General features: G+C 45.7%; 1 protein-coding gene and 1 long non-coding RNA gene across 2 annotated transcripts; both read right to left on the bottom strand.

The window, feature by feature from the left end:
* Positions 1 to 550: 550 nt before the first annotated feature.
* Positions 551 to 8,638, bottom strand: LOC114438264 (ral GTPase-activating protein subunit beta-like). The gene is made up of 4 exons (XM_028409483.1): positions 8,495 to 8,638; positions 3,302 to 3,459; positions 2,895 to 3,043; positions 551 to 2,463 (listed from the first exon to the last, which is right to left on the bottom strand). The coding sequence occupies exons 1-4, from the start codon at positions 8,636 to 8,638 to the stop codon at positions 2,270 to 2,272; spliced, it is 645 nt and encodes a 214-aa protein (XP_028265284.1). The 3' UTR covers positions 551 to 2,269.
* A 1,852-nt stretch (positions 8,639 to 10,490) lies between these two features.
* On the bottom strand, positions 10,491 to 10,927 carry LOC114439079 (uncharacterized). The gene is made up of 3 exons (XR_003671015.1): positions 10,815 to 10,927; positions 10,629 to 10,733; positions 10,491 to 10,559 (listed from the first exon to the last, which is right to left on the bottom strand). It is a non-coding gene; the product is annotated as an uncharacterized LOC114439079 (long non-coding RNA).
* Between the last annotated feature and the right edge of the window lie 2,048 nt (positions 10,928 to 12,975).

Below are 12,975 nucleotides of genomic sequence, written 5' to 3'. Positions count from 1 at the left end.
TTTGTCCAAACACAAGACAAAATGCCGACAAAGTCAGTCAATGCCCTCTGACTGTGTTATTGATTTTTACTAAGAATTCATCCATGTGATCATCAAGTCATCACCAGTAAAAAGTAGTCATAATGCAGTGAAACACTGTCTGTGAACTAAAAAGACTCACCCATGGCAAGAAGGGGAGGAAGTGATGGCAAATAACTGCTTCATATGAGGAAGGACAATGATCATAGTCTTGTAACCTGGGGTGATTCTAGAGCCTGCTGGGGGCCGCTCCAAACACTGTTCATCATGTCTGACACCAACAATAAATATTTTGAAACTAAAAATAATCTTTGAAATATTTTCAAAATAATATAATAACTATATAACTATAATATAACTTCAACATGAACACACTTTGTACATTACCACTGCTGGAGTTTAAAGTCAGTCATCGGAGGCCCTTGACTGACACGGGGCCCCAAATGGTGCCCTGACTTGCTGAAATGTTAATCACACAAAAGGTTAAATAATCAGAAGGAAAAATGAAGACAAATGGTACGAATAGCAGGAATTAAAATGTCAATAATAGTTTTAATTGATGCATGTTACATTCAATACCCACTGCCTTCCTCCCACACATAGTTGCATACACACATAACTTTTCAGCCAACGAGGAATGCAACAGATAGCTGGTAAATGGCGTACACTGTCCTATATTTACACATCATCTTCTGCTTCTGTACATGGAAAATCCTTAAATATGCTCAAACATCAGAGGAGTAACAGGATACAATGTGTAGCTGATTGTATGCAGTTTCTTTGAAGCATGTTTTATGTACTTTCCTTCCAAAAAAGGCATGTGCATACAGCACTGTCATAAAAAGTGAGTCACAATTAGACATGACAGGTTAAAAACTCCACAACGCCTCTTCTTCATTCACAAGATAAAAGTCTTCCTTCAGCAGGGTGTTTCTTCCAAAATGGACAAAGGTACAAAAAGACATGTAAGGTAACCAAAGAGAATAGAAATCAACATAAAATGTGCTCAGTGCATTAAGACTCAGATTCTGATATAACAAAGAGGTGCTCGCCCTGTTCCATCTCTGTGATAAATAGATTCACATTGTTACAGGCAGACAGTGAGAGGGCTTCCATCCAAACCAAAGTACAGTGACAGTAAACAATGGTGAAACTAACTGATTAGAAAGACATGAAAAAAATCCAAACTGAATATAAGTGAAGGGTAAATATTCTCTCCCTGGGTTTAAACATTACAGCTTTGACGAGCCAAATAAAAGTTGCCTCATGCTCTTAGCAACATGGAGTATTTTTTGGCCTTTGATCATCATATAGATTTTGCTTTTACAGTGACTCTGATCTCTCAGTAAGTTCACACAGTGTTTGAAAACTAAACTGTGTTCGCTTCAGATTGCTTCAGTTGTTCTGACTGCTGAAGTGTAATACCGACTGGTTAAACAAGCAAACATGTGCCCATGTACACACACTCAGTGCAGTGGCTGCTGTATAACGGGATGACCTGGCACAAAGTGCTTTCAAACAATACAGGAGTCCTATAACTAAAAAAAACTATTAACAATGTGTGTGTTCAGTCAGCTTCTGCCAAACCTGTGTTCACACAAGGAAGACTATAGCAGGCGTCTGAATGTGTTTGTTGTAGAATTAGAATAAATGCGTTTTCTTGAAGCCACCTGTCTTAAAAAGCATTTTTATGATGCTTGTATGTTTTATCTCCTTGGCAAAAATCCAACCATGCATTTGTTTGACTGAAACAAAAACGGGTATGCAGATCTGATTTTGGACACAACTCTGTATTACCAAACCTCAGGAAATTCATTCATAGAACAAGATGTAAAGGACAAACTTTTTTTACAGGTTCAGAAAGGCCAACAGTGTAACTATTGTATTGCAGTTAAAGACAAGCAGAAACTCTTTTGCCACGAAGCATGAGCCTAAACGAGGAGCGACGGTCACTGCTGAACTTCAGCCGTTCAGATCTTCAGTGAGCGGCAGCAACACAGAAATGTAGTTTTTTTCCCACCTTGGCATGTTTTTTGACACTTTGATCTCAGAGTCAAAGGCAAACAGTGTTGATATATGTATTTATATAAATAACAAAATAGTACAGTATAAATATAAAGATTCTGTGTGTGTGTGTGTGTGTGTGTGTGCGTGCGTGCAGTTGTAAATGTGTGTGAGTTTTAGATACGAGTGTGTGTGTGTTGTTGTAGTGAGCCAGTGTTAGGACAAGACTGGGGAGGGGAGGGGGGGGTTAGAGGTGGGGCTTTCCCTCCCCCACCTCATGGAAGAGCGAAGTGTAAAACTCAGGCTCCAGCTGCTTGTTGCGGTATCGCTGGACGATCTCTGTTATTTTCTGCTTCCGCCTCACATGAAGCGGGTTGTACAAGTCACTTTCCAGGCGTTTCCTCCGGCACACGTTGATGACCGTTTGACGCACGAGGAACCCTGGAGGAGGACGCACACACAACGTTAATGCAACAGCATAAAAATGCAATAACGAGACTGACTGATCAAAATCTTTTGACATGTGTGACATGAGACAAACTGCAGTTTGAGCAGGAACATTGTCTTGCATGATGTACTTTGATAGACAAACCAAGACTTTCTTCACACTGTCTTGGCAGAACCTGCTCGCATATAGAGCCTTTAGTGATGGTACACTGTATCCTGCAGGAGTGATGCAAGCTCAGCTGCAAGAACACTCATGCTACTACTTCCTGTACAGTTTCACCAGCCATAATCTATTAATGTGTGCACATTATAAGTGAAGAGACTACCTCCTGCACTGTGTAAAGACTGTGCTTTCTATAAAGGGCAACAAAAGAGGTGTTGTAGGAAAGAAGGGGCAAGTCAGAAGGAGCAATGTAAGCTTTTACCTAGAGCTCTGCGGCTGACCACCATGCCGTCCACCAGGGGAATAACCATGCCGAATTTGCCAACGGCTCCATGCAGGCGGATTCTGAACAGTCCTGTCTTCAGAGGGTGGATGAAGATCAGGGGAACGTCCTTTTCTAGTAACCCCGACCTGCATCAGGAAGAGGGGGAAAGGCAGGGGATAATATGGTGCAACAGAGAATACATGTCAGCAACAAAGCTCAACCATAAAATGGTGTCTAAATCCTTTTTCTATGTAGCCTCTTCCTTTAAAGCACGGTATCATTTGTCAAAGCTCAGCCACGGTTCCTTTTTTCTGCCCATTGCATCTGGTGCACTGTGCATCAGCACACGCTTCGTGAACTACACGTTCCTTCATACTGGCAGCACAGTGTAAACTTGTAAATACCTGCAGGAGGTGCTGTTGCTTGTGCTAGCTTCCAGGCCAGTGCTGGTTTCCGCCAACAGATCAGACAACGGGAAGTTCTCTAAACACACAAAATCAATGACGTTCATGGGCGTCAGTATTCTTGGAAACTGAGGCACTACATACCTGAAAAGGAACGGCTAAGAAAAAAAAAACAATATGGTGATTATGAATAAATGCCACTTCTGGCTGCTTCAGCTTCCTCACAGTGTGGGCCTACTCCCCTCCCTCCCTTCTTCAATCCATATCTTTACTGAAACCATATGTTCTAAGCTCACACAGCCAGACTTCCCTTATCAACACCACAGTGAGCTGCATGGTGACAAAGCCTTGGCTCCAGCTGAGGGAAGGGATGGGTTGGGGGGGGGGTTCACTAAAGATTGGCAGTGGTGATGGAGGCTGATGTTTCTTTTCTCTTTGAACATCCATTTAACTTCACACTGTAGAGGATAGCTGCAGGCTTGTTTTGCACAGCACCGTATGTGCACATATGTAAGGATGACTGTGAAATAGGTCTTGTATAGTATAGTTTTGTATCTGACCCTGACCTTTAACCTTTCTGTGTAGTGAGTAAATCAAAATAGTGAAAGTCTTTATAATGCCACATTAAATAGAGCCACCTGGAAGTTCACCACAGATGGAAAAGCAGGGAGGAGAGGAGGACAAAAAAACTACCAGAGGAAGTGATCGGTTTCCTGCAGGTGGGCTCTGCACTGTGTCTAACAGGCAGCGTGTAAAATCACCCAGACGTGTATTCATCAGGCAGCTGATGGTGCACAGTAGGTTACATGTAGGAAGGTGAAATGGTTTCTTATCTCTCTCTGGGAGAAGGTTAAAAGAAGGGGGAGGCGTGGTGGCTCATGAATACCTATTAGTCTGCAAAGGCAGCGTGAACAGAGCTGAGCTTTAACACACAATGAAGAGGTGTGAATGCCCCCAAGCCTTCATGTGAAAAACCACATGCGCGAATATTTTCATTGACAAATCAGCCACACATGCAAACCAACAAGCGCCCATCAGTACAAACCTTCAGCAAATCTTCACATGACGTTTAATGTGTGTCGCTAGCTCAGCTGCCGAGTCACTGAGCGAAGTGATCACAGGTTAAAACACAGAAGGGAGCCTCGAATCTCAAGATTTACGAGTGGAGTTTGGCGAGAGCGAGCATGAGGAGCGTGATGTCAAACTTACCGACTGAAGATGTTGATGAAGATTCTCAGTCATCCAGGTCATCATACGTAGAGAAGATTGAAGCAAGGCGTCTGGACTTGTAGAGTTTTCTAGAAGACGTTTCGCTGCTCATCCCAGCAGCTTCATCAGTTCTAACTGTTTGGTGGGGAAACATGGTTTATATGTGGTTACAGACCTCAGTGGGTGGGTCTGGGTAAAACTTTAAAAAAACTTAAAAACAATAGCACTAAATGTTTCCATACTTACCTGTGATGTTCTGGCTGACTGGGCCAGGTGTGTCTAACGACTGGCTAACGACTATGAAACTGCCGGAGGGGGACTGGTTGATAAGATAAGATAAAACTTTATTAATCCCGAAGGAAATTCTTGTGCCAGAGGTATTAAGTTACATTAAATGCAGTTAAGTACAGAGTATAAGTGTCACTATAATCCAAAAAGAGTACAGTACGCGGTATGAGCACAATATATGATACATGGATACAATATGGAGATGTAAGGTGCTAAGTAAACATAATATAGGAATGACAGTGATGCCTGACATGATTATCTAGCGCTTCTCCCTACAGAAAGGGGAGGAGTTATACAGTCTGATGGCCACTGGCAGGAAGGACCTCCTGTGGCGTTCTGTGCTGCTCCTCGGTAGTCTCAGTCTACCGCTGAATGTGCTCCTGTAGGACAGCAGTGTGTCGTGCAGGGGGTGAGACGTGTTGTTACGAATACTGAGGAGTTTCCTCAGTATCCTCCTCTCCGTCACCTCCACCACAGACTCCAGCTCCACTCCCAGCACCGAGCCAGCCTTCCTAATGAGCTTGTTGAGTCTGTTGGTGTCGGCCGCCTTCATCCTGCTGCCCCAGCACACTACAGCGTAGAAGATGACGCTGGAGACCACCGAGTGGTAAAACATCTGCAGCATGGTCTGGCAGACGTTAAAGGACCTGAGTCTCCTCAGTAGATACAGGCGACTCTGTCCCTTCCTGTATATTGCCTCTGCGTTTGTGGACCAGTCCAGTTTGTGGTCAATGTGGACACCCAGGTATTTGTAGCTGTCCACAATGTCCACGTTAGTACCCTTGATGCTGACCGGGTTAGGGAGTGTCTGGTGCTTCCTGAAGTCCACCACCAGCTCTCTTGTCTTTGTGACATTCAGCTGCAGGTGGTTCTGTCCGCACCACTCCACAAAGCTGTCCACCACACTCATATACTCCGCCTCCCGACCTCTGCTGGTACAGCCCACAATGGCAGAGTCATCCGAGAACTTCTGCAGGTGGCAGGACTGTGAGCAGTGTCTGAAGTCCGATGTATAGAGTGTGAACAGGAATGGAGACAGTACCGTGCCCTGGGGTGCCCCCGTGCTGCTCACTATCGTGTCCGAGACGGTGTTCCTCAGCCTCACAAATTGTGGTCGACCTGTAAGATAGTTAGTGATCCAGGTGACCAGTGGGGTCTCTACCTGCATGTCCAGGAGCTTCCTATTCAAAAGGGCAGGCTGCACGGTGTTAAACGCACTGGAAAAATCAAAGAACATGATTCTAACAGTGTTACCTGCCTCCTCCAAGTAGGTGTGTGCTCTGTGCAGCAGGTAGATGATGGCGTCCTCCACTCCAATACGGGGCTGGTAAGCAAACTGCAGGGGGTCCAGCGATGGTTCCACAACAGCACGCAGGTGTTTCAGGACCAGCCTCTCCAGAGACTTCATCACATGTGAAGTCAGAGCAACTGGTCTGTAGTCGCTGTGTGTGCTTGGATGTTTGGTCTTGGGCACAGGAACAAGGCATGTTGTCTTCCACAGGGCAGGGACAGTCATCAGGCTCAGACTCAGGGAGAAGATGTGCTGGAAGACCCCACACAGCTGTGTGGCGCAGTCCCTGAGTACTCTGGGGCTGAGTCCGTCCGGTCCTGCAGCTTTTCCCGGTCGTAGTCGACTGAACTCCCTCCTCACATCCTCTGTGGTGATGGTAACTGTGGACACAGAAGAGCAGAGAGAGAGATCTGATGGGGGAGGGTGGGGGGTTGTTAATGGAAGGTGGGGTAAGGGGGGCAGGGTGATGTTATTGATGGGAAGGTGAAACTGGTTAGTATGGTTAGGGGGAGGGGGAGGAGGAGGTACATTGTTGTTATTGACAGGTGTTAATGGTGCATCACAGGGAGGGGGAGGGGGAGGGTGGTCAGGGAGTGGACTATCAAACCTGTTGAAAAACAGGTTCAGCTGGTTGGCCTCCTGCAGATCTCCATCCATCAGCTGGTCGGAGATCCTATTGTGGCCGGTGATGGTTCGCATGCCACTCCATACCTCCCTCAAGTTGTTCCGGGCAAGTTGGCTCTCCAGCTTCCTCCTGTAGCTCTCCTTGCCCTCTCCAATCTTCTCCTTCACCTCTGCCTGGGCCCTCCTCATCTCCTCTCTGTCTCCACTCAAGAAGGCTGTCTTCTTTCTGTTGAGTGATGCCTTGATGTCCTTTGTCACCCATGGTTTATTGTTTGGAAAGCAGCGTATTGACCTGGTGGGGATTAGAGAATCTGTGCAAAAATTAACATATTCTGTGATACAGTCTGTGAGTGTGTCTACATCCTCACCGTGAGTGTCACAGAACACATCCCAGTCAGTCACCTCAAAACATCCCTGCAGGGTCTCCAGGGCTTCCGGTGTCCACCTCCGTACAGTTTTGGTGGTCACCGGCTGCCGCTGTACTGCTGGTATATACTGGGGTTTGAGGTGGACTTGACAGCCCTTTGTTCTTACTGTGAGTATGTGTAAACTTCCTGGGATGACACCTGGGTCAAAATCAAGACTAACGAAGTGGAACGGTTCACAGAACACATCAACGCAGTGGATAATAACACCAAGTTCACTCGCGAGGACACCAAGGACAACAATCTGGCCTTCTTGGACTGCACAGTACATATTGAGGAGGACAGGAGCCTCAATGTGGAAGTGTACAGGAAACCCACACACACGGACCAGTACCTATTGTTTGATTCACACCACCCACTGGAACACAAACTGGGAGTCATCAGGACCCTGCAGCACAGAGCACAAACTGTACCCACCAGCTCAGAGGGGAAGAAGAAGGAGCAACACCACATCAGGAAGGCCCTGCAAACATGTGGCTACCCGAAGTGGGCACTCATCAAAGCCACAAAAACAAGACCCCCCAACAACAAGAAGAAGGACAACACCAGGCGGAGAAAGAACATCTCCATTCCATATGTGTCAGGAGTATCAGAGAAACTCCGCAGGATCTTCAACAACCATGACATCCCGGTCCATTTCAAACCGATGACAACACTGAGACAGAGACTGGTTCACCCGAAGGATAAGATTCCCAGGGAGAAACACAGCAATGAGATATATGCAGTCCAGTGCAGTGAGGAATGCTCTGATCTGTACATTGGAGAAACTAAACAACCACTCCACAGAAGAATGGCTCAGCACAGGAGAGCCACCTCCTCATGACAAGACTCAGCTGTTCACCTCCACCTCAAAGACAAAGGACACTCCTTTGAGGACAACAACGTTCACATTTTAGACAGGGAGGAAAGGTGGTATGAAAGAGGAGTCAAGGAAGCCATCTATGTTAAGCTGGAAAAACCTTCCCTTAACAGAGGTGGTGGCCTCAGACATCATCATTCTACCACATACAATGCAGTGATTCCATCCATTCCCAGGAAGTTTGCACATAATCACAGTAAGAACAAAGGGCTGTCAACCAGTCCCCCTCCGGCAGTTTCATAGTCGTTAGCCAGTCGTTAGACACACCTGGCCCAGTCAGCCAGAACATCACAGGTAAGTATGGAAACATTTAGTGCTATTGTTTTTAAGTTTTTTTAAAGTTTTACCCAGACCCACCCACATAGGTCTGTAACCACATATAAACCATGTTTCCCCACCAAACAGTTAGAACTGATGAAGCTGCTTGGATGAGCAGCGAAACGTCTTCTAGAAAACTCTACAAGTCCAGACGCCTTGCTTCAATCTTCTCTACTTACCGACTGAAGGAAGAGCAGAGTCCGAACATAATCCCTCTCCGTGTTGAGTATTTCGTTTAAAACGCAGAGCCGGAGCCGCTGCTGTCGGTCCGAGTCTTTAGTGGCGTGGATCCCGTTCTCCAGATGCCCTTCGTCCTCTTCCATGATGGAAACTCAACCCCACAGAAACGTCTCTCTGCACAAAATGCGCTTCTTCTTCTTCTTCGTCTGAGTATCCACACTTTTGCTGTTTTGTTGTTGTTTTGCTGCTTCAGTCCATGGTGGAGCGGCGGGTTTCCTCACCGAGTGATGAGCGACGCACTGAGAGTAAAGTTCAGCGACAAAAAGTCCCGAACTACAAGCGAGGGAGTCTGACTCCGTGTGTGTGTGTGTCCGCAGCACCAGAGAGAGAGAGAGAGAGAGAGAGCGAGAGAGAGAGAGAGGAGGGGACACACACACACACACACAAATTTGTATTTATTGCCTATTTAACGTAAACTAAGTATGTATATAAATATATTAGCCTATTAAATAATCTCTAACTATATGAAAGAAGAGAAACAAAGCCGAGTGCTTATATCGTTAGTCCCATGCATGCTCCTACCTGTCACCTAAAAGTCCCTCATGTTCTGCTTACTACTAAATTTAAGTGCAAAGCGCCCTCTGCTGGCCCTCAACTAGAATACACTTGAAGTTTACAGAATGAGCACAGGCGGCATCTCCTCTGTCTGATATAATTCTGTTGGTGACTTTTTTTGTCTTCTGCTGCTTTCCAGCATTTGGACATGGAGGGCTTGAAATTCAGACAATGAATAGAGTTAGGAACTATAAGACCTGCTGGGAATTTAACCCTCAACAACAAAAACCTTTATATATAAATAACATGGTTAATAAAAACCACTACTGATATGGTATATATACTATAGGAAATCACTGCATGGGCATGCATCCACACTGTAAACCAAGTTCATCACACAGCATGGGTAACTTGTAACTTCTGTATATAGTAAAACAAAGGTTACTATAAACTAATGAGCAGCTAAAATCCTTTGAATTAGTCCAGAAAATCCTCAGAACTACAGCCAGAGATGCAGTTTTCCAGGAGGGAAGGCTGACAAACTATAAACTACAGTGATGGTAATGTATGAAATTACAATGACAGTGATGTCATTGTTTATAATTTGAAAGTGGGTAAAGTAGAGGCCACTGATTGTGGTGCTGTCTTTGGAGGCTACAGGTTATTCACACAAGTTATTCACACGTTCTCCCTGGAGGAGAACCAGCATGGAGCTAAAGTGCTAACGAGTGTATTTGTCATATCTTGGGTGGCTCACAGCTCCTTGGATTGAGATTCATGGTATTTATCATAACAACAACAACATTTGAAAAGTACGATACACTGAAAAACACTAAAAACCCTCTGAGTGTCTTTAAGCTTTTATTAAAGAGCAGTCCGGGTTTTTTTGAATTTACAGAATAACCTGATAACCTTGTCTGTATTTATGTCATTTAATACATGTTTTGCAAAAATTAACTTATTACAAGTGTTCAATACTCATAACTCTTTGTTATTAATACACTAGATCCGGTTGAAGCCAATACAATTCATGTTAATGTGCCACAATAAAAACTTCAAAATGGACGAATCTCTCTTCCAAGGGATCATCACATGAATTAAATTGATCATGTGTAATATGATGAACCAAACTTAACCAAACCAGTAATAACTATAAATGATGACAGATTGAATAGCATTTAAATGTTTATTTACTCAGATTCACTTGACAAAATCAGATTCTTTGCCGATCAACCTAACATGCTTGTGTTTGGGACTGTGGGAGAAAACCGGAGAACCCGGAGGAAAACCCACCTGGCACGTGGAGAGCATGTGAACTCCACACAGAGAGAGGCCAGCTGCTGTTACTGACCCTTCTGAGAGGCGAGTGCTAACCACTGCACCACCGTGCCAGCAGAAGGTCTGATGCTGTCCAGACGTCCTCCTGGTTCCACATCTTCTGCTGCTCCATCTTCTTCAAGAGTCCCTCTGGAGGAGTCTGGACCGTCTGGACAGCATCTGTCCATGAAGCTGCACACAAATGCAGTGATTTAGTTTGAGCAGTTATATGAAGTACAAATGTGAGAGTATGAAACCCACCTCACGTGGCCTCATGGACCGCTGGTGTCTCTGTCTTGTTGTGTGTGTGTGTGAGAGGACGGGATGGAGGCGTATTCTCACTCCTCTCACTGGACTGCTTTGATGCTGTAAGAAACATCATCAGCATAAAGTCAGAGCTGTTAGCTTCAGCAGTTCTGCACTGGTCCTACTGAGGGGACTACTTACAGAGCCCACTGACACACAGGGCCCCCTCTCCAGCTGGTCTTCTGTTATCAAGGAAATCCTGAATCTTTTCAGCTGCTAAAAATCCACCTGTTAGAGAAGAGAGAGAGAGAGAGAGAGAGACAGGGGAGAGACTAGAAGACACACTGAGTCTGATGAACATTTTGTTATTGTCTTTACACAGCCAAATTAACAGTGATAATTCTACACTATGGACTTACCTCTACCTTCACTTACCTTAACTCCAGACCACAGCAGATCTCCTCAGTCGGAGTCGCTGTCGTCAGACCATCTAGGAGCAAACGGGCCACGCCCCAGGCCTGAAGCTGACGGAGCGGGTCTCCGGTTTGAGGAGGAGCTGGCGCCTGAAGTGGAGGGTGCGGAGTGTCTGTAGACTTCCTCCATCATCCTTGGTGCAGTGGAGCTGGCACCTGAAGTGGAGGGCATGGAGTCCTGGGGCAGGTCCAACTTTGGACGTTTAGCAGCAGGCTCCTCAGGGGAGACGCTTCCAAAGTCAAAGCGGACCAGAGGAGCGCCAGCAGCGACCTCATGAACACCAGAGACCGAAATGATGGAGACATCATCGGCAATCTCACGTCTCCCAGACTCAGACAGGTCCTCCAAGAGGACCTGCTGGAAGGGAGACAGAGGTTGCATGTCATCCCCATCATCCTCGTCCTCTGAGAGTTCAGAGTCATCGGTCATGCTAATATAGCCAGAATCCTCACTGTCCCAGTCCTCCACGTCGACCTCCTCCTCCTCCTTCTCCTCCTCCTCCCCCTCCTCCTCCTCCTCCTCCTCCTCCCCCTCCTCCTCCTTCTCCTCCTCCTCCCCCTCCTCCTCCTCCTCCTTACCAAACTCAATGTCACCAAAGAGTGGAGGAAAGTCTGCATCCTTCCACCAGGCCACCAAGAATTTCTGCAAGCCGGACGGGTCCCCATCATCCTTGTCCTCTGAGAGTTCAGAGTCCCCAATCATGCTACCATAGCCAGAATTCTCCTTGTCCCAGTTCACCATGTCGACCTCCTCCTCCTCACCACACTCCATGTAACCAAGGAGTTGAGTAAAGTCTGCATCATCCCACCAGAAGACGAAGTTCCCCAAGCGGAGAGGCTCCCCCTCATCCTCGTATGGGACACGGTCGTCATCGTTGCCCTCAGGAAGCAGGAAGTCCTCAGGAAGGTCTTCTGGGGGACGCTCGATGACAAGGTCGTCGTCCTCTGAGGAGAAAAACATGAAAAAGGTTCAAACAAAGAGTCAAAGTGAGAGAGTTCTGCTAGTGTTGAGATGACGACATGAGAATGACTATAAGATTAAGATTAAGAATTATTGTATTAATCACCATAGAGAAATTAGGTAATCTGACAGGAAACACAGCTAACACCACTGGATCACAGGTTATTGATTAGCTATTGGTTATTGGCTGTTTGTGTTACACTGACAGATCATGATGATACACAAACATTTATTATGTAGTTGAGTCGTTTGTGGCATCATGATAAATGCTTGAGGTCCTTTTATACATATCACTGCATGTTCAAAGTAACACTCACTATTAATGGTCCATTTTTCAAAAATAAACATCTACTCAAACACAGCAGGACATGCTACACTACAGCCTGGCTTTGATCTGCACACATTTCCTGCCTGATCACACTATATTGCAAAAACTAATGATTATAATGCATTTAACAAACACTGTTTCACACAGAAACACATGATGTTACAGCAGCATAATGTTAGCTGTAGCTTCACTGTTGGCATGACAGCGTCAACATATCGGAGCTAACTGAGCTAAACACTCTTAATAGCGCTTCACAGCTTCCCTGAGAAATCTGATGACTTTTATCCAACAAACAAGCAGTTTTCACGAAGAGTGCGTCGAGTGAAAGTTGATTTTTGACTTTTTACCAACAAACTGGGTCCCAGAGGGTGAACTGTGCGCCCATAAACTAGCAAAGTCACACAAGTCTTTCATGCTAGGATACTTTTAAATGCGTTTATGAGGCTAAATCACTGATTTTGTCATGAAAAAAGAAGAAAATATTTCAGTCCTACCAGCCCTCCGCTGCTCCATCTCAGCCGGCAGCTCGCGGCGGGAGCTTCAGGAAGAAGTTCACCCGCTGAAGAGAAATCCTCCAGGTGTTATCAGCCAAACAAGGCT

Source organism: Parambassis ranga, chromosome 7 (assembly GCF_900634625.1).
Source record: "Parambassis ranga chromosome 7, fParRan2.1, whole genome shotgun sequence".
NCBI classification, from domain to species: domain Eukaryota; kingdom Metazoa; phylum Chordata; class Actinopteri; family Ambassidae; genus Parambassis; species Parambassis ranga.
Note: the sequence above shows the minus strand (reverse complement) of the source record. Positions and strands in the feature narration are given on the sequence as shown.

Excerpts from the sequence above, each read along its gene's own strand:
- LOC114438264 (XM_028409483.1), bottom strand. The coding sequence starts at position 8,638 with ATGGAAGAGGACGAAGGGCATCTGGAGAACGGGATCCACGCCACTAAA. Across the intron at positions 3,044-3,301 it reads AGCAACAGCACCTCCTGCAG|GTCGGGGTTACTAGAAAAGG; the intron begins GTATTTACAAGT and ends TTCCTGATGCAG. Across the intron at positions 2,464-2,894 it reads GGTCAGCCGCAGAGCTCTAG|GGTTCCTCGTGCGTCAAACG; the intron begins GTAAAAGCTTAC and ends GTCCTCCTCCAG.